The sequence below is a fragment of the Meriones unguiculatus genome, chromosome 9, assembly GCF_030254825.1.
Source record: "Meriones unguiculatus strain TT.TT164.6M chromosome 9, Bangor_MerUng_6.1, whole genome shotgun sequence".
Classification (NCBI taxonomy): domain Eukaryota; kingdom Metazoa; phylum Chordata; class Mammalia; order Rodentia; family Muridae; genus Meriones; species Meriones unguiculatus.
Window position 1 is genome coordinate 37822521 of NC_083357.1, and position 26402 is coordinate 37848922.

General features: G+C 44.8%; 1 protein-coding gene across 1 annotated transcript in view; it reads left to right on the forward strand.

Annotated features, from left to right (window-relative positions):
- Window positions 1-25231, forward strand: part of B4galt1 (beta-1,4-galactosyltransferase 1) — a 45163-nt gene extending 19932 nt beyond the window's left edge. The window contains exons 2-6 of the mRNA XM_021658177.2: window positions 8298-8533; window positions 18748-18935; window positions 21237-21359; window positions 22019-22123; window positions 22535-25231. Coding sequence (XP_021513852.1) covers window positions 8298-8533; window positions 18748-18935; window positions 21237-21359; window positions 22019-22123; window positions 22535-22667 — 785 coding nt within the window. The 3' untranslated portion in view covers window positions 22668-25231. The remainder of the gene's footprint in view (window positions 1-8297; window positions 8534-18747; window positions 18936-21236; window positions 21360-22018; window positions 22124-22534) is intronic.
- Window positions 25232-26402: the final 1171 nt, after the last annotated feature.

Sequence of the window (26402 nt, forward strand, 5' to 3'; positions counted from 1 at the left end):
TATACCGCAGATGTGCTCTGTTTCATGTTGAAAATAGGCTCTCCGTCAACCCACCCCCTTCCTGGGCTCTAACAGTGAGCGATGAGTTGGCAGAAAAAACAGTGGGTGTGGAACTTTTGTTCTGTGCTTCTGCCTAACATGCCAAATCAGCAGTAAGAAAGGATAAGGTTTTTTCTTTTGGTTTTGATAACCAAGTTCTAGGATTTGAAACCGGGCATAGTTGGACACAGCTGTAATGTGGAGCTGGAGAGGTAGAAGCAGGATCCCCAGTGAGTTTGAGCCTTGCCTGGGCTTCATGATACTCTGTCTCAAGATAGAATTAAAAATTATATGGTTTGAATCTTTAAAAACTTTTTTGCATTTATTCATTTAGTCATATGTGTACTTGAGTGCGCACCCCATGGCAGGCTTGTGTACAACCAATGGAAAGTGGTACTTCCCTCCCCTGTAAGGCTTGTGCCATCAGGCAGCATAACTTACCTGTTGCCGGCCCACGTTTGGAATGTTTCTTTGGAGGTAGAAGTAAGAATCACCTTTCTTTAGGTTATAGTTTATATTTTTCTTAGTTCAGCTTCAAAGATATGCCCCAAAGGTACAATTAAATGACGAAAACATACAATTTAAGAAGTAAAATTGTGCTGGGTGTGGTGGTGCACACCTTTATTCCCAGCGCTCTGGGCAAAGTCAGGCTGCTCTCTGGGAGTTCCAGGTCAGCCAGGGCTGTCTTTAAAAAAGAAATGAAGAGAAGAAAAAAAAAAAAGATAAACCATTTATAGTGCCTTTGAAATCCCTGTGATTTTATTTAAATTTTAATTAAAAAATTTAAATGACATTCTATTTATTTTGTGTGTGTATCTGGAGAGCACATACTATGTGTGCCTGTGGAAATCACAACTTGTGATAAGTTTTCTCCATCCACCCTTTGGATCCCCAGGTTCAAAATCAGATCCTCAAGCTTGGCAGCAGGTGCCTTCATCCACTGAGCCATCTCTCTGGCCCAGTTCTTTAAAAAAAAAAAGAAGAAGAAAACATGTTTATTAATTTATATGGTATGTGTTTGTATATATGTGTATGTGTGCCACAGCACAAGTGTAATAATCAGAGGACAACTTGGAGGAGTCCTGGGGACCAGACTCAGGTAGACTTGGTGGTAAGCACCCCCTGAGCTATCTCACTGGCCCTGAATTAGATTTTAAAACTCAGTAAGAAATGCTTTCCATGGGAGAGTCTATTCTGATGCTCTTCACCCCATGTTTATCAAGTTTTCACTTGGGAGTTTGCTGAAATGCTTTGTTGTTCCTGTCAGTTACAGAGCTGCAAGAACACTGTCCAGAGCCAGTTGGGTAAGGTTTTGGTTTTTAGTTTTGGTTTGATTTTTTGTTTTTGTTTTGTTTTGTTTGTTGTTTTTGGTATGTTTGTATGTAAGAAGCAGAGGGAGCTCACTGGCAAGTGGGTACAAATCTGTGTCATGAGCCCTGTCCAAGAGGACAGGGCCCAGCTGGGCTCACTACCTTTTCTGCAAACCTTTCCTTGACTCTCTTCCCTGGCACTGGTGTTGATTTCCCTTCTTTGTACCAGTTTGCTCCTCTCACATGCCACACCACAGTCTGCTTTGCTGGTCTTCCTCATAGTTTGTCCTGTGCTATCCCCAGCTGCCACACTGAGGCCAGCAGTTGCTTCTTAACCTACCTTCTGTGTGCCTGGCACGATGGTAATCACTGATGGGTAAGTGTTTGAGTAGATTTTATGCTGTGAATATTTTGAATAAATAGATTAAAGTAAAGAACAAGCTTCTGGGAAGGCGTCCTGGTAGGAAGGGGTCATGTCAGAGGTATGAAGAGGTTCAGTGATGTCAGCTAATCAGTGGACACATATAGAGAGCTTGTTCTCATCAAGGCTAAAGAAAAGGTGTGGGGTAAGCTCTCTGCAGCAGTTAGTGCTCTTCTAGTCTAAAGACTGCTTGGGTCTTGGTTTTTGGTTTTGAGATAGAGCCTCAAGTATCACAGGCCGGTCACAATCCACTGATCAGGTAGTGAGAGTATTGGCACACATTCTGTTGTATTGGCTGGCTAGCTTCTGGTGCATTCCTGCCCTTTGGAATCACAAAGACACAGAGAAGAAAAGCCCACCATGAGCATGCGCGCGCGCACACACACATACTGAAGTCTGTGGAACAACACCTTATTCGAGAAAAAGGTCGGAAGAGAGACTCTAGATGATGAGATCTGAGACCTGCCCCCAAAAGACAAACAAATACAAAATCACAGCTCTTACAGTGGCAACCTCTGGGCTCTGTTTACTCCCCCATGTTCCCCAAATGGTGGAATGCCTTGCTCAGAAATTTTTTAGAGGCCTGACCCTTGGATATCAAAAAGCATATTTAAGTAAAAAGTTAAGAATCAATCCCAATATCAAAATCCACCTAAGAAAAAAAGACACTTAGACTAAGAAGCACTCAGTCTCCAAAAAAGAAGGCTGTGCTAGTGGATTGTATGAACTTGGTGTACATGGCTTGAACATTTCTCAGTCTGGCAAACTGTTCTCACAACCCAGGCTCAGGCTAAGGATTATTTCCTAAATCATTCACTGGCCTGTCAGTTGAAAATCAGTGGACTGGATGTTCATCCTGTTTGGCTGAGGCTAGAGGATTGACCCAGTGCCCAACCAACATAAAAGTAAGGTTTGAGCATGTGTTGGAGTTGGCTTATATTATCCCTGCTTTTGTTGTTTTGTTTTTTCAAGACAGAATTTCTCTGTACAGCCTTGGCTGTCTTGGAACTCCCTCTGTAAAACAGGCTGGCCTTGAACTCAAAAAAATCTACCTGTCTCTGCCACCCCATGATCCAATGCCATGATTAAAGGCATGGCCACCACCCCTAGCCTAGCCACTTTTGATATAGCCTAGACAGAGGCATATGTGTGTTTGAGGTTGCTGTATCCTTCAAAGAAATGGTGGAATTTGCAAATTTGAACTCACATATTGAAGTTATTGAGCAACTTACACAAAAGGCCATGACCTGGGCTCCCAGCCACAAGGTCCACGTGGCAGAGCTTGGGCCTGGGGAGCTGAGGACAGCTCGCATCTGTGCTTACATAACCCCGCTTCCCAGCTTTCAGAACCAAGAAAACATACAGGCCAACCCAGCAGGGCTGAAAGGCTGTAGAAGCACACAACATGTGCCACACAGCAAGGGTGCCCTGGCCCAGCCTGAGGGTTATCGTGAAGCACTCAGGCATTTGCTGCCTCTTGTTCCTCTTCCTGTGTTCGTAGACAGTAGCTCTGAGAACTGGTAGCAGAGGCCCCTGTCTGTGAGTGATGTTGATCCTTGCCTGCCTATAGTCTAGCTCCTTGAATGTTCTCACTGAGCTAGAGTTGAGTATGTAGTAGAAGCTAGCCCCACTATAGCTGCAGAAGGTCTGCAGCTTCTTGGATGATGCTGGACCCAGGAAAGCATTCACCTCTGGGTCGGTGCTACTAGAGGTGTGAGCTTCAGGAGCCCCCAGAATGGGGGTGGGGGAGGGGTCAGAGGGGTGAGGACAGGGAAGAATTGCCCTGTGGGTAGGGCCATGGGGGTGAGGTGCTCACAGTGTATGATGAGAATGGTACAGAGGGGAGCAGGAACATTAGAAAGATTGTTCAGTGGCCAAGCTCTGTGGAAAGCTCTTTGGAAGAGCAGGTTCCTTGGGCAGACCAGGGCCTTTTCTTTCCTTTTTTTAAAAATTATTTTTACTTTTATTAATTACAGTTTATTCACCTTGTATCCCCCATGTACCTCCCTCCCTCCTCCCTTCCCAACCTCACCCTCTCTCTTCCCTGCCCGTGTCCCTCTCCCAGTCCTCTGAAAAGGGAGGTCCTCCTCCCTTTCCCTCTGACCCTAGTCTATCAGGTCTCATCAGGGGTGGCTGCATTGCCTTCTTCTGTGGCCTGGTAAGGCTGCTCCCCGCTCAGGGGGAGGTGATCAAAGAGCAGGACAATCAGTTCATGTCAGAGACAGTCCCTGTCCCCATTACTATGGAGGCCACTTGGATACTGAATTGCCATGGGCTACATATGTGCAAGGGTTCCAGGCCATCTCTATGAGTGGTCCTTGGCTGGAGTATCAGTTTCAGAAAAGATCCCTGTGCCCAGACTTTAGGATCTGTCGCTGTCCTTTTGGAGCTCCTGTCCTCTCCAGATCTTACTATCTCCCACTTCTTTCATAGGATTCCCTGTACTCTGCCCAAAGTTTGGCTATGAGTCTCAACATCTGCCTCCATATTCTGCAGCAGAAAGACACACAGGGTATATACTCACTCATAACTGGATACTAGACATATAATACAGGATAAACATACTAAGATCTGTACACCTAAGGAAGCTAATCAGGAAGGAGGACTCTGGCTAAAATGTTCAATCCCCATTCAGAAAGGCAAAGAGGATGGACATTGGAGGAGGGAGAAAACAGGGAACAGGACAGAAGCCCACCACAGAGGGCATCTGAAAGGCTTGACCAGGGCATTTTCATTTCGATTTACCACATACCCAGTAGGGAGCTTCCAGGAGGTGGGAACGTTCTTGTCTGGCTTCTTTCACCAGTTCCCTCAACTCATTCTTCTTGGGCTGGCATACAAATTGGTACTGGTTGGTATCTAGAAACCACTGACTGATACTAATTGAAACTCTTGACTTATCACAAGGAGAGTTTGAATAAAATAAACATTTCAGAATAAAGGCTGGCTCCATTCGGGGTAGGTGCCCACGGACTTGCTCAGCATACTGTTGATACCTTGTGTATTTGTGTATGTGTGCATGAGCATCACACACTCATTCATGTGACAAGCCAGACAAAAACAGAGAGAGAGAGTATTGGAGTTGGGTAGGGAGAGGAGAGAATGGAAGATAGGCTGCCCATGTCACCCTCTCAGCAGGTAAAGAGCAGCGTTATTGCCAAGGGAACCATGGGGAAGAAACAAGTTAGATGGTAGGTGCTGAAGGGTAGCTGGGATATGTTTATTTGGGCTAGGTTTATTAAGGAGTCTGTGGCACCTAGGTAGCTAGTAGAAGCATACAGAATGGAGACAGAATTTGGGGAATGGTCATTGTTCAAATCAGAGACCTGAGTGAAAGGGAAAGTGATTGTTATCATGGAAGGAGACTGAGAAAATATAGTAAGGGGAGGTAGAAGGGGATATGAGTGGGCATGGTGCTTAGTAATTAAGATTTCCTTCTTACTCCTCTCCCTACCAAGCACTTTCATTTCTTCCTTTCTGCTTGGTCATTCATGCCATCTTGGAAGCAAGAAAAATGAGAATAAGGATTTTCAGATGATCATAGTTTGGGTCTGTTCTTTCTAATTTTAATCAGCACTCTAAGCCAGTCAGGACTAGAGTTCATCTAGTCCAATCCTTATAATTTATGCATGGGAAAGTAGATACCCTGAGAGTAGCTGGACATTGTCCAAGGGTCATCTAGTAAGTCACTGATGCAGCTGCACTAGGGTCTGGGCATCCCCTCTCTTATTTGAGGCTCTTTATCTCAACACCTTTCTGCAGAGCAACACAGGACACTTTTCACCCTGCCGGTGTGTACTTGGGGAGGCTTGGCAGACCACAGTGAACTCCTGTCTTCTGGGTTAGTTTCAGAAAGTATAAGCAAGCTGGTAGGAAGGCAACCCAGATGCCTCGGTGGGCTCTTGTAAATTGGATCATGTTTTTCAGTCTCTCTAGGACTGAAAGGTAGTATAGGGGACAGATGGTGTAGCAGATCCTGAAGGAAAAGGAGCCCAATGATGGGTCATGGTTTCACTGTACCTTGGCATCTCCCAGAGGGCTTGTGCTAGGGTTGGGAGCTGAGTCCCTAAGCCTGATAGGTCTTATAGGAAAGAGTGGGACTCTCAAAGGACCCTCATTGCTTGAAAGTGCCAAGGCTTGTGAAAATGAGCCCTCAAGCTCTCCGTTGTCCAGTTTACCCAGTAAGAACTACTTGGGGGCTGGAGGTATGGCTCAGTCAGTAGAGTGCCTGCAGCATGAGGACCTGAGATAGGGCCCCAGCATCTAGGCTTGGCAGCATACTTGGTAGTCCAAGTGCTGGGGCAGCGAGCAGGGACAAGCAGATGCCTAGAGCTCAGCATGGCACACTCAATGAGCCCCAGGTTAGGTGAGAGACCTTGTCTCAAAAATTACAGTGGGAAGCAATCAAAGGGGGAAGAAAAACAATGGTGACCTCTGGCCTCTGGATATACACACCTGTACACACCCATAGGTATGCACATATCTTACACAGACAAACCCAAAATCTCTTGGGCTTTTTGTTAATTATCCACTTCTGTCCTTCCCAAGGTCAGCTGAGTTGGACTGAGTGAGATTCAGTGTTTGTGCCAGTTACCTTAGGAAATCTGTTGATAGAACTGGGATATGCCTGGTGTACCAGGTGACCACTAACATAGTCCTAGAGCAGAGAGCCTGTTCACCTCAGGCCGTCATAGGGTGTCAAAGCTGGGATAACAGCAGCATTGTTAAAAACTGGTTCTACATGATCTATGGCTTCCAAAATGGAGGTCATAGCCCAGATTCAGGGCAGAGCTTTTTTTTTTTTTTTTTTTTTTTTTGTAGTTTGAGGTTCCCTTTCCTGCCTGATCTCTGGTTATCAAGAAAGTCAATGGATGAAGCTCTGTTGAGGCCTGCCTGTCAATACAAAAGTTTGTTGGTTCAAGGAGAGAGGGAAAGGCTAACGCGTAGGCACAAAGACAGGGAAGAATGTCAGGGCATTTGGTCCAAGGCCACACAGCTTTCACCCATGAAGGTGATATGACCAGAGCTGCGTCTCAGAAGAAAATGAAGTAATAAAAACAGGTCCTGTGATAAAGGAGCAAGGAGATAAGATTGAGGAGGATTCCAGGCAAGGGAGAGGAGGTGGCAGCTGTCTAGAAAGGCTTACCAGACAGGGGAGCAGGCCCATGGCTTCCTTTAGGAAGACAAATAATCCCTGGGCATGGGAACCACATTTTTTTTTTTAATAAAAGGGACAAATTGGAGCCTGCACAGGGGTGGGCAGGAGTGAGTGGTGCTCACTCATATGTTTCACTCTGATCTGGTTAGTGTTCCCACCCTCTGTGGGCTCCTCCCTGTGCTCTGGTGCCTGGTTTGTGTCACATGTGAAGCTGCCCACACAGCACAGTACCAGTTCCCCAAGTGACATTAGTGCAGTGATGATGTAGGATGATGTAGTGGTGATTAGGAAATGGCGAGTTAGTGAATTGCAAGGGATTTCTTGGCTGTACAGTTTTTGTGTGTGCCTTTGGGTGCTTTTCAGAAGCAGGATTTAATTTGTGCAACTCCCATCCTGGCTTGTCCTGAGAATAGTTTTTCCACTGAGCATCTTGCTGGGGCTCATGTTTCTGAAACCTATTCTGAGGATGGCTGAGGAGCATGGGGTACTGTGAGCCTGGGCTTTCAGGCTTGGGTCAATACCTGATGCCCTGTGTTTGCCTAGACCACTCTGTACGCTCTGTAGGCTCCTTTCTTCCCTTGTTCCTGGCCATCATGTCAGTACCTACTGCCTGCCCTTCTCTTCTCCATATTCTGGAGAAGAGAATATGGCCCATTTCTCTGACTTGTTCTTCTAGGAAAGGAGCTCTGGAGCCATCCTGACCTTACTTTCTTGATATATTCAGTTACTTTTTCAGGTTTTTTTTTTTTTTAAATCATCTGTCCAGATGTTCCTTTTGTTTCCCCTCCTCTTCCTTAAGGGCTCTCTTCACCTCCACCCTTTTCCCTTCTACTTCCTACCATTTTCACTTTGAAGTTGATTTCCCCACACTACAGTGACCCCCACACATACACACTGCAGCCCTCTTTCCCTTTCTGTAATTAGGTTAGGTTTTAAAAGAGCCATGCGAGTCCTTTGTCTAAAACCTAAAAACGATGGCAAGTGGCAGAGCTAGGTCTCAAGCTCAGGGTCTCTGAGAAAGCGCTTTCTCACCTGTGCTCACCGCTGTGTACTGCAATAGTCAAACAATCTGAGTAGAAAGTGATTCCATTTTACAGTGCAATCCTATGGGAAGGGTCTCTTGGGCAGGGAGGCCTCCACAGGTCCCTAACTGTGTGGGTTTGACCATCATTGGGAGTTCCTGGAACAAGGGGTTTCCTGAGGAAATTGTTCACACTAGTGCTGGGCATGAGTGCCCTTTCTTCAGCAGCCTGTCTCCTCGCTCCTCTGGGAGGAACTGTCTTCTCTATAGCTGTGGTCTGCTCAGCTCATGTAGTCTGTGGCAGCGTGGGCCCTGTGGCTAGCTAACTTCTTCCTTCCACCTCTCTAGTTGGCCCCATGGTGATTGACTTTAATATTCCTGTGGATCTGGCGCTTTTGGCAAAGAAGAACCCAGAGGTAAAGATGGGCGGCCATTACTCCCCCAAGGACTGTATCTCTCCTCACAAGGTGGCCATCATTATCCCATTCCGCAACCGGCAGGAGCACCTCAAATATTGGCTGTATTATTTGCATCCGATCCTACAGCGCCAGCAGCTGGACTATGGCATCTACGTCATCAATCAGGTGAGGTTTGGGGAAGATGGGGTGAGGGGGGTAGAACTCAGGTAACACTCAGTGCAAAGAGAAGAGAGTGATTTCATAGACAGCCTGGCATTTTACGGAGGAGTGCCACATCTGGCACTGCCGCTGCCCTCATTTAAACTATGCAGTGAGTGTGCTTGTTGCTGTCAGCCCTGCTAGCCAAGGGGAATAGGGAGGGTGTGCTTGAGATTTTGGAAGTAACCTTCCGGCAAAAATTAAAGGGAAAGACATTTCCGGTTATCACGAAGTAAAGAACTGATAGTTTAATCATATTTAGCTAATTATGTTTTTCTTCTTACTCAAAAAATAAATAATAAGTTCAAAAATAGTAATCCATTTTTGTGTCAGATATTTGAAATTTCAACTTTGAAATTGATCTAGCGGGACAGTATATTTCTGAGTCATCCATAAGAGACTGTATACCAAGTTGAGGTTGTCTGTCTCTACAGCCAGTCCTGGGTAAACACTCTGGAAAAGTCCTGTTCTAGAACCTCAGAGAGTAATGTGGACTTGGCTGTGTTTCCTCCTGCACATCAGATCTTGTGTGTCAGGCTGTCATCTATTTAGGACACAAATGCTAAAGACTTATCACTTTCTATCAGCACAACCTGGAGACTCAGGTAGACCTAAAAACTTTTTAAAGGTTCTTTTGCGGCACGATTTCACTATGTAGACCAGGCTTTCCTCGAACTCACAGAGATCCACCTGCACCACCACCACCTGGCTCACATGCTGTTTTTAATTGTTAACAAATTGCTTCATAACAAAGTCTTATGTGCATAAGTGGGCTAGAAGCTTCAGGATGGCAGAATCTTACTCTTCTTTAAACACCCTTGTAGTAACTGAGGCAGCACCATGCCAGAGTAGCCCCCAGCCAGATGGGCCAACAACCACCCCAGCTTCCCTGAAATAACATAAAGCCCCTGACTTTGACAGAGGCAGAAAATTGTTGGCAATCTTAGCACATCAAGAGGTCAAAGTTTATCTTGAAATAAAAGGGGCAAACCGTATTTCTGGACACATTTGGCATGCGGTAAGTCAGACTCATCCATGCACTTAGATGTATAAACGAGCTTAAGTACTGGCGATAAACTTGAAATATCAAAGTTATATTTGTGGGGAAAACAGGAATGTTCATTCAGCATACTGAAATAAGTTTGTTTTTATTCTTATTTATTCTATTTATTTATTTTTAAGTTCTTGGTGCACACTTTTAATACCAGCAGTCGGGAGGCAGAGGCAGGTAGATTTCTGTGTGTTCGAGGCCAGCCTGGTGTACAGAGTGAGTTACAGATCAGCCAGGGCTACGCAGTGAAACCCTGTCCCAAAAAAAGAAAGGAAGGAAGGAAGGAAGGAAAGAAGGAAGGAAGGAAGGAAGGAAGGAAGGAAGGAAGGAAGGAAAGAAGGAAGGAAAGAAGGAAGGAAAGAAGGAAGGAAAGAAAGAAAGAAGGAAGGGAAAAAGAGAGAAAAGCATGTGATTGAATGAGTGTTCCATGCTTTGGAAACTCAGAGGATGGAGAAAAGACTGTGACCTAAAACATCTAGTACAGGGTTCCTAAATATTCCAGGAAGGCAGATCTCATTGACAAAGTGCATTCCATGCACTGGCACACCATGACCTCCACAAGCGCTTCCTGAGCTTGTCTAGACAGAGAGCTGTTTTCCAAGAATCATCTCCAGTGATGAGTGTGCTATGAGTCACACTTTGGAGAAAAATACCCCTAATGTAGCCCCTCTCAGCTTCCTCCTTACTTTCCCTAGGATACTTGAAATTCCCCTTTCTCTTTTTTCCCACTTGTACCTTTGTATCAGAAAATGAATCTTTTTTAGGATTTGGGGTGCAGCTCAGTGGCAGAACGCTTGCAAGCATGGGGCCTTAGCTCTGAATGCCAGCATTGAAGCAATAACAATAATAATGCTGTACTTCCCTTCACTGTTGGCTAGGACTTGCCTAGAACCCTAGAGGGCAGAGAGTAAAAATGTCTGCTCTGTGTTACAGGTAAGAGACACTCAGGGAGAGGGATGACCAGTAGAGTAAGTACTCTAGAGTAAGTACTGGTCATATAAATAATCCCAACCCAGAGTCCAAGTTTAATAATGCCCTCCTGCTGAGTTACAGTAGCACTTTTTGAGGTGATTTAGTCTCTTCGTGGGGTGTTTCGCAAAGCCTGATATCCAGGGCTGGGAGTAAGCCTCGTACCGAGAGAGCCGTTTCTCAGTCAGTGACTGTGGGGGCCATATAAGCCTTTGACAGCTAGGCTCTCTCCAGGAAAAGAGAGGAAGTTAGCATCTCCTCACTGCCCCAGGAAGCACCTGCTGTGACAAACCTTTAGTAAATATTAGCTGTTGTTCTTCCTGCCTGTTGCCTCTGCCTGGTACTTTGCTGATAAATTCTTTATTGTTCTTCCTGCCTCCTGCTTTATCCCAATATCAGGGTCTTGCCTCCCACCTGTTGGGACCTCTGTGGCGTCAGAAGAAAATGGATAATGGTATGAGTCAGACAACAGGTTCTTTCTCAGAAGACTCAAGGGCTATTCCTTATAAACTTCTTTAGAGGAAGGTTGTATCCTAAGTCCCACACACAGAAATGAACTCCTGTGAGTTTTTATGGTTTATTCTTCCGTCTGTAGGAAGCTGTTAACCTTGTTCAATGTAGGCCCCTCCAGCCCCAATGAAGCTTAAAGCCCAAAATAAGTATGCTTAGAGGGGTGTTGCAGAGCTGTGCCTTCTCCCTCATCACTTAGTACAAGGGACTAGATGTCCCTCATCTTGGTCCTGGATTCCTAGTCAGACTCATTCCCACATCTCTGATTATGCAGCTCCTCTACAGTGCAGTATGTACTCTATAAGGTTTGGAACATGGAGCATTTTCCTTGAGTCCTGCCCATTTTTTGATACTCACACTCAGGACCCCCCTGCTCCTGCTTCTCTGGCTGGGTCCATTCCTGCCCGAAGCTCTAGGAAACTCTCCTTTCCCAGCTTGGCCAGATCATGACCCTTGTAAAACTGGTACAGTCCCTTCCCAGGATCCTTCCCATGAAATCCCTATAAAATGCTGACTAGGGCATAGGCTGCCTGTGATACAGCCCTAAGGACTGCCTTTAGAAGGGGAGTTGCGGGGGGGGGGGGGATACAATGTACTTTAGCGCTGTGTTTGTTCGTGATCATAAAACTCATTTTGAGCTAGACATGATCAGTGATTCACACCTGTAATTGTAGTACAAAAGAGAAGGATTACAAGTTTGAGACTAGCCTCACAAATAGTGTGTTCAAGGCTAGCCTGGGCTACATAGCAAGACCTAAACCAAAAGGAAAGTCTTTTGTGTTGCCTTACATTTTGACTTCCATTGCCCTCGAGTGAGAGCTTCTGGTTTGTCCCTGCTGTAAAGGCTGCAAAGGTAAGGCATGCAGAGCTGGGATTAGACAAAGGTGCTAAGGGATGTCCCACTTGCCATGTTTTACCAGAAGGTACCACATTCATTTGGCATACTGTGAGGCTTGCTAGATCTTGCCAGAGGGACAGCAGCTTGTGAGTAACAGGCGCAAAGCCTTCAGGAGTCTTTCTGACTTGTTATACTTCCAGGCAGACCTGACTGGACAGGCTTTGGGAAAGTGGGAGAGGCCAGCCTGGGCTAGGAGGGCAGATGGTGCTTTGTCTGGTTATGACTTTGTTCTGTCTCAATTTTTTATTTTGAAGATTTTTTTTTAAATTGTGTATGTATGTACACATGAGTACAGGTGTCCAAAGAGACTAGAAGAAGGCATTGGATCTGCTGGAGTTTGAGTTACGGTTAGTAGTATGGGTAGTTGTTGGCCTCCTGATGTGGGTACTAGGAACCAAACTCTGTATTCTACAGGACTGAACCAACCGTTCCAGCCCTCCACTCTGTGCTGTGTTAGGCTAATAAGATGACAGTTCCTGTGGCTGTAGTTAGAGACAGAGTTTTGAACCATCCATGAGCAAGAGCAGCCACCAGTATATCTCCCTGGGCTGTGGTCCAGGCAACAGAATTCCTCCAAGAGGTCAGGATCAGTTGTGCTAAGGCAGGTCCATGAGGGTGGCTGCCTTAAGCCCCCATGATTTGGCTTCTATCTAAATTATATTTATGTCACCTGTTAACTGTCTTGTAGATGCCCTCCAGCTGTCAGTGGCTGTCTAAGGGGATGGGACTTCAGGAGTGGAAGGGCTCACCTATTCACCCTTGCTTTCCCTAGGGCATTTGGACCTCTCAGCTTGCTGGCATGGCATGGTGTGGGAAGGTTGAGAGTGCCACCACTGTTCTGTTGTATCCCTCTCTGTCTGCGGCTGTGTACTGTCCCAGAAAGCGTATCACAGCACTTACTAGTGCTTAGTTGCTATCCAATAGCCTCCAGACATTGTTCTGGGAAATGCCATTTTTCTCTGTGTGCCCTTGGTTCCACAAAGAGGGAACAACAACTTATATGACCTTTGGAATAAGGGTGGTCAGAATGGGTCCTTTCCTGCTGCAGCCTGGTTTACCTCTTCGCCCATCTCCTTTGCATATGCCTTTTTTTTCCTTCTAGTGGGGAACTTTTGCCTTTACTTGCTAACCCTGTTTGTAGCAAAGCAAGCTGAAGGAGGAGCTCCTGTCTGTGGGTGGCTTCTTACTCTTCACCCACCTTTTCTTCCCGTCCTCTCTGCCTCCTCTAAAGAAAGAAAAGTCGACTTACCTACTTGCTGCTGCTATCCTAACTACTGCTGCCACCGCTGCCGCCACCGCTGCTGCCACTGCCACCCTGGGAAATCCTCACCCCTGACACAGTGCCAGGCCTCGCTGGCCAGGGGAAGCTATGAATAAGCCTGTGACTGTGCTGTCCTCCAGCTGTGGGGGCTCCCACGCAAGCACAGGGCTGCTGTGGGCTTGCTGGGAAAACATCAAGATCAGTGGAAGCCGGCTCATGGTGCAGAACCCGCGACTTCGCTGTCTTTAGATTAAACCCCGGTAGGGCTCATAGTGTATGTATATAAATGTTTATATCGTGCCTTTTTCTTCAAGTCCATATCATTAGCATCTTCCCACGCTGTCTCATAGTCTCCATATTCATAACTTCATGTTTTCATAGTTGATCATTGAGTTCAACCACAATTCCCTTTTTTTTTATTAGATGACTAAACTGCAGCAAACATCCTCAATATTCAAGTTTGCTCTGCATTGGCTTCTTCTGCATTCAAGACTGTGTCCTCAGGCTCAATTTGCAGACCTAGGATTATTGCACATTTTTATAGTTAACTGAAGGCAATAGACAAATTGCCCTTTGAAAGAAAAGTCTGTTTTTAGCTTGTATCTTACACATCCTCCAAGTATTTAGTTTTGCTGTATTCTGCAGGATGTTTCCATGCCTTGGGCCCAGGGAGAGGGGCAAGCCGTCTGCTTTGGCCTCTGTGGAACTGGGGTTTTAAGCTGACTTCCGAATACATCACCCACAATTCCTGTGGCTGTCCCCCCCAGCCTTTTTTCTGGGGAACAGATGTACTCACCTTTGTGAATGACTACTATAGCTAATAGAATATTGCCTCCCAAGAGTATGGGCTTTTGTTCTGAAAAGCCTGTGTCTTACTTACTGGGTGAAAAACTTAAGTTTCACATTCAAATTTTGTTAGGGACCGTGACTAAGGCCGCCATCTTATTGTGGATAAAAACCAGAACCCAACTTCTAGGAACTGAAAGAAGAGTAGATATTAGCTCACTACAAATTCAGTGTTTGTATAAGCCCCAGCTCTCACATCACTGCTCTGGGTATCACCTCCAGCCTATCTGCCATTCTAAGATGCACACTGAGGCCTGCCAGAGCTTCTCCAGCCCTGAGCTATCCTAACCTTCTCACAACCCATTCAGCCGAGGTCTTCTTGGCATCTGAGGAGGCACAGAAAGACACTTTAGGCATGGTCACCAAGTGCCATTGACTACAGGTCTGCCCCTGGATTTGGGGTTAGCTGTCTGAGTGGGGGTGGCTTTGTAATGGGGCCAAAGCAACTAAATGTCTCCAGTCACAGATATTCTGGTTCATAGAGTCTTGGGAGCAACTTTGTTGTTGAGCTGTCTTTTGCTGGAGGAGAAGCATATTTGGTATGTCCCCAATCCATCTGAGAGTCAGGATATATCTGCTGGTGACACATGTGGACCTGCATTCCTGGAAGGCAGAAAAGTTGGACAGAATGAATGTTCTAGAGGCTCTTGGGGCCTGGAAAGGGTGAAATATGGCTTTCTTTAACTGGACCTCTGGCCTTTGCTGCTATCAAAGGAAGTCTACTCTTGCCCTTCTTAGCTGCCCTCAGGATTTTCCTGGAGATTAGACTAGACACTGGTACCTGTCCTGGCTCCCTTCCCTTCAAAGGCTCTTATGAGTGCACATGTTCAGGACCAGGTAGGCAAGAGGGGTAAGTGGAGCCTCTGCCTTTAGAGGAGGAATTAAAAACTTAACCACCGTTACTTCCTAGGTTTGCCTGTCTTACATGGCTTATACAACAGCTTTCTAAGTCAGCAGGGAGCCTTTACTTGGACTGAAACACAAGTCCCTCCTGACATGCAAAACATAGTGTAAGGCTCCCCATGGACAAGAAGGCTCACCTCTTCTCTATCTCTAAAATGGTCCTTCTTCTTCAGTCTTTACAAACCCTCTTACCACACCCACCTTTATTATAGTCTCTGGTCTCACCCACATCGTCTCGGTCATTTAGAGATTTTTCTTCTTGGTCATTTAGAGGTTTAGCTAGTTTTGGCCTTCTTTCTCCCTGTTTGCTCCCTCTAATTAAGAAGGGGTAACTATCGATCTTGTCAACCAGTGAGATGTGAGAAGCCCACTTTTAAAAACTGGTTCATGCTGGATACGGTGATGTTGCATACCTTTAATCCCAACAGTCAAGCTCTGATTTTGAGGCCAGCCTGGTCTGTACACTGAGGTCTTGTCTCAAAATACCTAAACAGGCAAAAACCAAAAACCAAAACCAAACCGAACCAACCAACCAAACAAGAACAGCAAAAGCTGACTCGTTTTTAAAAGAGGTATTTACTTTAGTATGAAGCTTCTCTCCCCCAGACTTTCCATACTTCACCTCCACTCTAAAGCTCTCTCACTTTCTTCTGTTGGCGTCTTAATTGTGTGAGCCATGGGCTAATTTAGTTAAAACTAATCCTGTTTAGAAATGCCCTGTCTGTCAGAGAAACAGGAATTGAGGGGGACTCTTGAAACTGGAAGGAAATGCCATAAGCAAACGCTAAGGAAGGTGATGTCCCCAGGAGTGTTAGGAAACAGCCATAGGACTCAAGAAGTGTTTTGATAGTCTGATAGTTCCAGATAGATGGAAAACCTGTTTCCATAATCGTGGTAGTAGCTGAACTGTCAGTAGGTAGGGTACTAAGGCCTTTCATGCACCGTCTTATTTACTGCAACTCATCTGGCATGTGACAAAGCAGGAAACTGAGGCCAGAGGTATGATTCCCCCATCACTCAGCTAGTAAGTTGAAAAACTGGAATGTATGTGTCTTGTCTCAGGTGTGTATTTGGCCTGCTCTGCCACTAGGTGCATGATAAATTTTCACTTACATGAATAAAATAGCAGATGGGGTGGAAAGGAGGCTTTGGGGAGGTGTCTTCCACCTCCAGGAAGGTGGAGTACATCTTAGAAAAAGATAATTGAGTTTGTCATGCTGTCTTTCAGAACCAAGAAAGGTAAGCATTTCACCCAAAGAAACCTAGAAAATACTTTACTTTTCTTCAATCTCAAGGGAGGAAGGGAAACACACGCTTTCCCATCTTCCCATTTCAGATTCCTAGTGGGCCACAGTATATGTGCTAGCTTGTACCATGTACCTTCCTTCTTCCTGGTTCATACAGTGACACTTGTTGGAGAGGAGACATAGGAGGAAGAGTGTATTTCAGGTTATTTGGAAATTTGACCAGTTCTAAATGTGGTCCAGACAAACTGCGGCCTTTCTAAGTTGAAGGATCTATGTTACACTGCCATCAGGGAAACCGGCTGAAGCAGATCTGCTTGGACTTCTCTTCCAGGCTGCCATTGCTTATTGGCTTTGGTCAATAAGGGCTTGTTCATGGTTGCAAATTTTTAGTTCCTGGAAAGTGAATACTACTTAGTCTCAGGCAATGCTTAGATCAAACAGTCATTGGCAGCAGGCCCTGTGGTAGAGAGGAGGCCATTAGTAATCCTCACTCCAGATATCTGGGAGTATGCTAAGAGAAAGGACAGAGTTGAGTTGTACAGCGGAGATACCCTTAAGGTTTACTACAGAGGGGTTAGAGTCTTTGCCCTTTCACCAATTAGAAAAGTGGTCTTTGGGGCTTTGTGTTCCAAAGTGTTATTTGGGTTGGGACAATCAATGGTTGTTAAAAGATTGTCAAAATGATCAAGCCATACACCCAAGGGTGGAAACACTCTGTGCCTTGTATATAACATCCCCCAGGGGACATTAGCAATATAACAGTAGTTCCAAGAACTTCCTGGTTTTTGTATTCAAGTCCTACTCTCCTTTTTGCTCCATGGCTTAAGTGCAATTAGTTGAACCCAGATTTTCAGATCAACTTCTTGTGGTAGAGCAGCCAAAGAACATAGTGTTCCTTTAGACACAGCTGTCTCTTTTTGTGCATGGTTGAAGGGCTTTACTAGGACTGGAGAAAGGAGCTTTTGTGTGCTAGGTGGTTTCTTAACTCGTTCTTAATTGTTTTCTGACTTCCTGGTACCTGCCTTTCTGAGTAGTCTGTTTCTGCATTGTCTACCTGATGGACAGCCTGTGGAGTGCCAAAGTTTCCAAGTTTTCATATTAGCACGGGGAGAGAGGAATTTTCATCTATGGACTACTGGCCCTTGTGGGACAGTGATACTCAGAGTGGAGGCCCCAATTTCTTGATCCCAAGAGTTTCAGGGAATAGAGCCTTAGTAAGTGAGGAGTCTAGCCATCACTGCGTCACAGCACTCCTATGTACACAATGAAAGCATGTGTTCAAGAAATGCTTTGTGAGCTGCTAAGCGCAAAGAATGGCAGGGACCACGTTGGGACTGTCCCTGCCTGCCCTGAGCCACAGGAATGAATAAGGACAGACGCCCCCAGAGTGACCCTCAGGGAGCTGCTTTGGTTGGAACTTTACAGAAAGTGCCATCATCTACCATTGTACATTGAAACTTGTCCATCAGTCTATCCATCTGTCCATCTGTCCATCCATCCATCCATCAAGCTAGACAGCAACTATTACATTTTTATTTTATGACAGTGGGGCACTTGTTGAATAAAAAAACAAAAGTGTAAGTCTTTGTGACACTTATTTTTTTTTTCATGGGTTATACTGGAAATAAACAAAGTAAGTCATTGATATATTAAAGTGTCTTTCTGCCATTAGGCTTGGTGACCCAGGCCTATCAGCTGGACCTGAAGCAGGTGCTTTGTTTTTAAGTTTACCATATGTGCCTGACCCCTTCCTGCTCTACACTGTGAACATTATGAGGGCAAGGATTGCAGGGGCCTCACCACATTCCTCCAGCATCCAATTGACCGTTGGACATGCAGAAGTCCAACAATATGTCAGTGGACTGTAAAAGAGAGTGGGAGTAAAGAGGCACCCAGTTTTCACTCTTTCCTGTGTATTGTTGCTGGAGTCTGTTTATAATAATATAAATGACGTGTTTAAATGCCTGTTACCTTTTATTTTAGAGCTATACGCACATTCAGTTTAAAACAGAGTCTTCCTGTATTCCAAGCTGCTCTGGGATTTTGTATATAGCCCTGATTGGTCTCAGACTCATAATCTACATACTTTAGACTCCTGGGTGCCAAATTATAGGTGTGTGCTGCCACACCTGGCTCTTATTTATTTATTTGTTTGTTTGTTGCAGCTGTAATTCATTATGTGGCTGCACATGGCTTGTTTAACTGGTTTCTCAGTGAGGCTTATATAACTGTTTGCAGTCTGCTGCTGTGACAGACACTTGACAGTGAACATATTGTTCACAGTTTGCCACATACATATAAGCCTTTCTGCTGATCAGACTCCCAGAAATGGGGCTGCTGAGTGTCAGGCAGCTAACACTTAGCATTCACTCGTGAAGGAAGCGCAGGAAAATGAGGCCCAACAGTTAACTAATAACCATTTATAGCAGACAAATCACTGATCCTTGGGAGTATTCTGCTTGTGGCATCTGATATCACTTCTTGTTTCTGCACCAGGCAGGAGACACCATGTTCAATCGTGCTAAGCTCCTCAATGTTGGCTTTCAAGAGGCTTTGAAGGACTATGACTACAACTGCTTTGTGTTCAGTGATGTGGACCTCATTCCAATGGACGACCATAACTCCTACAGGTGTTTTTCACAGCCACGGCACATTTCTGTTGCAATGGACAAGTTTGGGTTTAGGTAAGACATACTCAGCTAGAGGCTGCTGCAAATATGTTATGAGTTTAGGTGTGGACCAGAAAATGTAGTTCCTGCTCAGCAGGAGAATGCCACCTCTGAGAAATGGTTGCTTTTTGAAAAGTCTGCAGTCATTTATTGCTGGAGAAGGAAAGAGTGGTTGTAATTACTATGTATCTTGATAACAGTTTTCAGTGTTTGGCATGGCTTTTAGCTTTGGGCTCCCAATAGTGGCTGATTTTCTCACCTCTACCCTCATCTGCCCCACATAGTTTGGGAAACACAGTGGACCAAAGCACACTGATTCTAGACCTTAGATGTCTTGGCACATGTCGCTCAGTGCCTTCAAAGAAGCATGGTTCAACAAGAACACAGGCTCCTGCTCAAACATGGGCTCTAACTTTATCAGTGTGCTAGTGAAGAGGACAAATGTTCCTATTGTCAGGGCAGCAGTGCGATCCAAACCTTATTGACACATGTGGAACACAGTGTTACAGTCAGTTGTTTAACCTTAAAAGTCGGCCCAAGCATAGTGTATACCTTTAATCCCAGCACTACAGAGGCAGAGGCGGGTGGATCTCCACAATTGAGGCTATCATAGTAAGGCCCTGTCCTTTAAAAAAAAAAAAATCCAGCCCAGTAAGTAAACAAATGTGCATTTTGTTTCACAGTCCATCCTTGTTTGTATTAAAGAATTACTCATATTTGAAAAGCATTTATATTCCTTGCTTAAGTGAACTTGAAGCTCGAGGAAGCTGTGATGCTGCTGAGTTTAGGCTTAGTCCAAGTATGGTTTGCTGTGCAAATAGCCTTTGTGTGAATACAGCTGCTCTGTCAGGCTTTATTCTCATTTTCTCTTCCTCCCCTCTCTTGACAGAGGCGCAAGAGCTATAGGACCACATAGAACATAGATCTTCCTATGGTCAGAACTGCTCAGGCTCTATACAGAATGTCACATTTAAACACTTGAGTAATTAATCTGTGCCCACTTGTCTTCCTTTCCTGTTTTTTAGTGTCTTCCCTTTGACAGGGGTATACTCTGACCCTCTGTTCTTCTCTTGAACTGTGAGGATGGGCCCAAGTAAATCTTAGTTCTTTACCATAACACCAATAGTGTTTGGTTACAGAGATACTCTGTGATGTTTGGTAAATAGAGCAGGGAGATAAGAAAAATAACAGAGATGGCAAAATAGAATCTAGTCAAGTAGCAGTACTTCCACTGAAGTAGGAAAAGCACTGATTAAGAAGATCTATTATTATTAGTCCAGGTATGTTTGGTTTTAACCAACATTAAAGGTATAGATACAGAAGCTATAGAGATATAGATACTGAGCTCAGTGTATGATTCAGTTGTATATGTTCTGTGTGGTTTGCTGGCATTTTCCTTAGCTTATGTAATAGTTCTTATCCTCTTTAGAGTTCAGTGTGCACCTAAGTGTAGTTTGGAGTTGCACTTAGGATAAGAGGAAATTGAAGCCTTTAGAGGGCCCATGGGAAGATCTTTGTGTGGCCTTTTGGGGCAGAATGACAATTTAAAGATATAAAAGGTATAAAGGACAAAAGCTCCTGGTGTATCAGTACTTGGAAATGTGGAAAAGTAGATTCATCACCTTACTAAATCAGAATAAAGTAGAAAATTTGAGGTGGTTTCCAGAGAAACCAGTTGCCATGTTAAGGCTAGTGTTTAAACTGTGTGCCTTTGGGAAAAAAAGAGGTTGGTAGATAGGATGAGCAAGTAGCAGGCTGTGGCAGTGGGCAGGGCTGCCTGCATAATTACTTCTTTGCAGGAACAACATACACAGAAAGCATATTCCAGAGCTCCTGTGGAAGAACTGGGCTTAGCCTAACTGACTGGCTTCCTATATAACCATAGGTCCAGAACTGTACTCAAAGAAAGGAAAAAGATTCTACTTATCTGTGTCTCTAAGATAATCTAAACCCTAATATAAAAGCAAATTAGACATCAAAAGCTAAGGGAACTGATTTGGTTCAGGGCTGGATTTGGAAAGATTGTAAGGAAAACAAATTAAGAAAGATAACCATCATTTATGGAAATTTCCTCCCAAGTGCCTAAGGAAAAACTTCAAAAATGTTCACATGGCCAGGTATCTTTAATCTCAGCACTCAGGAGATGGAGACAGGCAGATCTCTATGAGTTCAAGGTCAGCCTGGTCTACAATAGTAAGTTCTAGGTCAGCCAGAGCTACCTAGGCCCTGTCTCAAAAAAAAAAAAGTTGGTGTGTTCCAGTCATTACTTGGGGTCAGAACTTAGTAACTATGGGACTCTGTGTGCTTCCTCCTCAGCCTGCCTTATGTTCAGTATTTTGGAGGTGTCTCTGCCCTCAGTAAACAACAGTTTCTGGCCATCAATGGATTTCCTAATAATTACTGGGGTTGGGGAGGAGAAGATGATGACATTTTTAACAGGTAATTCTCATGGTTTCTCTCTTTCTCATCTCTCAGGCCTCACTTCTGGTGTTTGGGTCAATGGTTGTCCTAGAAGGATTAGCACCCAGAAGGGAGAAGTCCCCACTCAGCCCCTGTGTTGAGATCTATGCTCTTGTAGGTCTTACAGATGCTTAGCAGAGTCTTTAGAAAAATGATCCTCTGGGATTCTTAGAATAAGCTTTGGAAAATGTTAAGATGGGAGCAAAATGAAGGAGCAGGTTTACCTTGACTTCATACATGGGCTTCCTGTACTGAAGAAGCAGACCTCTGTCTGTGTGAAAGCATCATCAGCTGAGGAGATGGCTTGGTGTGGAAAGCAATGTCCCTTGCAATCAAGAGAGCTTGAGTCTCTGAAGCCATGTAAACCCAGATGTGGCAGTGCACGCCTCTGTGACCCAGCATGCTCTAGTAAGATGGGAAGTAGAGACAAGACAGTCCCCAGATGTAAGGGTCTCTCTTTAAAAAAATACTTTATATCTTGTTGTGGTCCCTTTTCGCTGTGTCCTAGCATGATGCTTAGGGTTTTGGCTTAGTGAGTAGGTTTTAGGTCCATGGAAGACTCTATAATCTTATAGCTGGGCTGCTAGACCCAAACCTTACCACAACTGTGGTCATGACTGTCCCTTTACTGTTTGCAGATTAGTTCATAGAGGCATGTCTATATCACGCCCAAATGCTGTGGTAGGAAGGTGTCGCATGATCCGACACTCAAGAGACAAGAAAAATGAACCCAATCCTCAGAGGTATGTTCTCTGTCTGTGTTCTTTTTATTTATTTTTATGTTAGAGTTATTTTATGGGTATGGGTGTTTTGCCTGCATTGAAGTATATGCACCATGTGTGCCTAGTACCCTCATGGTCAGAGAGGTCATCTGATCCCTGGAACTGGAGTTGAGAGTCACTCTGTGGTTTTCCTCTGCAAGAGCAGCTAGTGCTATCTCTCCAGGACCTGTTGTGCTATTATTGTTCTTCCTCCTTTAAAAGGCACAGGCTGTAAGTCAGGCTTTGCACAGGCCCTAGACCTCCAGTAAAGTAGAGGTTTTCCATTTGTGGTAACGATCTTGGGCAAAAGGGCTGTTGGGGAGGAAGTACAGATGTTGAACAGTTGAAGATTTATGTTTTAACCCATTCCGTTGGCACTATTTCTTCTGCTAGGTTTGACCGGATCGCACACACAAAGGAGACTATGCGCTTTGATGGTTTGAACTCACTCACCTATAAGGTGCTCGACATACAGAGATACCCATTATATACCCAAATCACAGTGGACATCGGGACACCAAGATAGCATTTTGGTACAAATAAGAGACCTGAAAAATGGCCAGGGACCTTAGATGTGTGTCTCTGCCAGTCGACTGGGCTGGTCCCTCTCATTCGTACAATCTGAATGATAGTTGTCCTTGTTTATCATTCAGACATCTTTCCAGATGCCCGAGGTGAATGTAATGCTACCCACAACCCAGCTCAGCACTGGATGAAATTCTACAAGGTGTTTGTCAGTGTAAAGCGTTCAGCCTCTGGAGGCCTTGGACATATTCATAGCATCATCACCCCTAAAGACTCAGAACTGTTACAGGTCAAAATCTAGTGACAGTGGGTTTTATTCCCACTGTTAAAACTGCTACTTGTGAAGTGGGTAGGAACTTTGCTTTAATCAGTGATGTTCATAGTTCATGACAAACGGAGGCTGCTGCTGGATTCAGATCAATGCGATACTCTTTTTTTATACAAATATCACAATTTTAATCAGTCTTGTGCTCTGTCCCTTTTCTATTTTCTTTCATCAGTATGCAACTATTACAATCACCTTGTGTGTGTGTGTTTTCTTAGCAAAAGAGTTTTAAAACTTGAGCCTGAAACTTGGTACTCTGTCAGTGTGTGGATTCCAAGACCTCACACTCAGAGCAGGGGCCTTGGACACTCTCACTTCAAAAGCCTGTCTCCAGATCCCTGTCTGATTTTCTGAATGTAAAGTTTTGTTATTTTGTTTTTGTTTTTTAAGAAGCAGTTTGTAGTATTTTAAAGAATAAATCGAATTCTGATTATGCTATAGCTTGATTCTGTGGTGATCCAAATTGGAAAAGCTATTGAGTGTTAAGTCATGACGATTTATTTTTCTGAGCGTGCTGTGTAAACTTGAATTTCCTATGTATTTTTATTGTGGTATTTTAAATGTGGGGAAGGGATTGAGTATTTTGGGGATGGGTGGGTAATAATGTATGCTGTAGTGGTCACAAATGAGCCTCTGATTTAGCTGGCAGGCCAGGTTTTGTGAAGAGCAAAATTTCAGGTCCCTTGATGAGGGCAAAGCCTACAGGTCAGCCTTATCCTGCCAGACCTCTGGGTCAGGAACTTGGGAAACTGCTTCTGCTTACCTGGCAGAGCTCTCCCACCACTCCCCCAGGTAGGCAGGGTGGATGGACCCTCAGGCTCCTAGGCTATGGTGTTGAAAATCTTAGCAGCCTCATGTTTACTATCCTTGAGAGCCTCTGTACCGCACTCCCTGACCCTCCCAAAGTAACCAGGTCTTGCTTTTTCTCCTGCTCTTTCCTCTTCTTTCTTCCTCTCCCTTTTCACTCCTTTGTTTCCTTCCCTAAAATTCCCTGCGGCACTCAGGGTCAGACTGTTCATTCTCCAGCATGACTGTGCCTTTTAAGTAGAGTCTAGAAAGTTCACCTGAATCCAGACCCTATTCGTCCTGAGGATCCTGGTGCCTATAAAGCCCTTCGTCACCACGCACGGTTTTTAGCAGGCTCCCCCACAGCTTAGTCTAACCCATGGGATGTCATTTATAAGCTCACTTTTGTGGGGTGATGTGCAGTACCTGGGAGGCCTTGAAAGATGCAGCCTGGGTTGAGATCCTAAGCTATCTCATTCCAGAGCTAAGCCCTTTCTGCTTGTAGCAGCCTGATCTCCAGCCTTGAGTGCAGAGGCTAAGTGGATGGTTAGCCCTGATTCTACCTGTGCCTTTATTGTTTTGAGCACCACAGTCTTAAACTAAACTTGCTGCTTTTTCCAGATGCTCTTTAATGTGTAGATTAGAACCTAATTTCTCCAGCCAAAGCAGCCAGGCTGTGCAAAATGTCTGCTCTCCCAGTTCTGCATACCTCTAGACGGCCATTAAAACCGAGACTGGCTGCACTGAGAGGACTTTTGGGAAATGGATTTTTTTTTTTCTGTCACCAGATCCTGACTTTTCCAAAGTGCCTTAAAAGAAGGGAGACAGATGCTGTGTCTGTCATGCTGTCCTCTGTGTTACCTTCTAAAGCAAAACTCTGCCTTTTCTCTATGCTGTTTCTTTTGGGTTCCGTTCATGTCAATTATGTGGTCCATTCTCAGAACCCAGAGAAGTTGTCTTGCTTGTGTCTCCCATTTGCTGACCTTCCAGCATTCTCTGGAGCACCTCTGGCCCAAAGCACAACCAAGGCACTGTTGGGCCTGGGCATTTGCCTGGTCCAGGAGATGCTGTTGCCAGCATCTTCATTGGGGACTGGAGGAGTGAGGAGTCAGGGAGCATTTCCTTCACACATGCTGTGCCTTTCTCTATATATTTGCTGGTGACCTGTGTAACATGGACTTTGGGAAAGATGAAAGGCAAAAAAAACGTAAAAAACAAAAAAACAAAAAACCTGCACTGGCCTTCAGCCTGCCAGGGTCTCCAATGCCCACGGGGCTGTTCCAGAGACTTGTGATGCTGTATATGTATTTTGATATCCTATGTATGCAAACGTATTTACCATTGGGGCTAGGGGTGTATCTATGTGACTGTCTCTGACCTTGATGTTCGGAACAGACAATTTTTGCCTTTGAAATGCAGTAATATAACATGAATAAATGACCCTATCTTTGTAACTTTGGTTTCTCTTCTGATTTAAGGAGTTTGGGTTGGTGGGTGAAGGGAGACACACAAGGAAAGCAACAGGCTACACATGTCTTCTAGAAGCCAGAGGTTTCCTTGTAGGACCTTCATTTTTCTAATCTGTAAGTGGAAATGATACCATGTGTGAGGCTTGAAAGACATATGTTTAAACTAATGACCAGTATCTCACAGGTACTCACTACATAGTACCTTTCCCAGTTCAAAATAAAGTTGTCCCTAGCAGTTCTCTGGCCATGGTCTGCTGTTCTCAACAAGTCTCAGGATGGCTGAGGATGGACCTGAGAGCTGTTTGTGCTAGATACTCACATGCTATTGTGCCATACAGGAAGTTTAACCAGAAGCTAAACTAGTGATAGTAGAGTTGTGGGGCCAGAACATAAGGGCCACCTGTCCTCAATAAGCCAATTAGACAAAGTCATAGTGGGAAACAGCAGAAGATTTATTTGGTGTGGGTACTTAAGAGGTCCAGTGTGCCTCCCCCAACCCTTTCAATTGAGTCCTAACATGTCTAGGTTTAAATAGAGGCAAGAGTTGTGCATTGCACAACAGTCCTTGTCAAGGAGTGGTCCCATCCATTTTCAGCTCCAGTCTCTCCTGCAAAATCACCTGACAAGATGCTAGCAGTGTGAGAAATCTCTTTCCAGGAGGCAAATTTCCTCTCCAGCTAACAAGTCAGCCCTTTTCTCTCAGCATGAGATTTCTGGGGAAATTAGAGTTCTCTGAGGTGCATTGTCACAACAGTATGATTCCAAAAGGAACGCAAAAATGTCTCCCTCTCTTTCTCCCATAAGATTTTTGTTTTGTTTTGTTTTTTGTTTTTGAAACAGGGTCTTCTCTGTGTAGCCTTAGCTGTCCTGGACTCAATTTGTAGACCAGGCTGGCCTTGAACTCACACCAATCTGCCTGCTGCTTCCCAGAGTGCTGGGATTACAGGCATGCACCACCACACCAGGCATTCTCGCATAAGATTTGTTTTTATTTTTACTGTGGTTGTATGTGTGGGTATGTGCACCTGCATGCAGGTGCCTCTGGGGGCCAAAAGAGGGCATCATATCTTCTTGAGCCTGAATTAGAGGAGGTTGTGAGCAGTCTGAAGTACTTGCTGGGAACCAAACTTGGGTCCTCTACAAGAATAGTATGTGC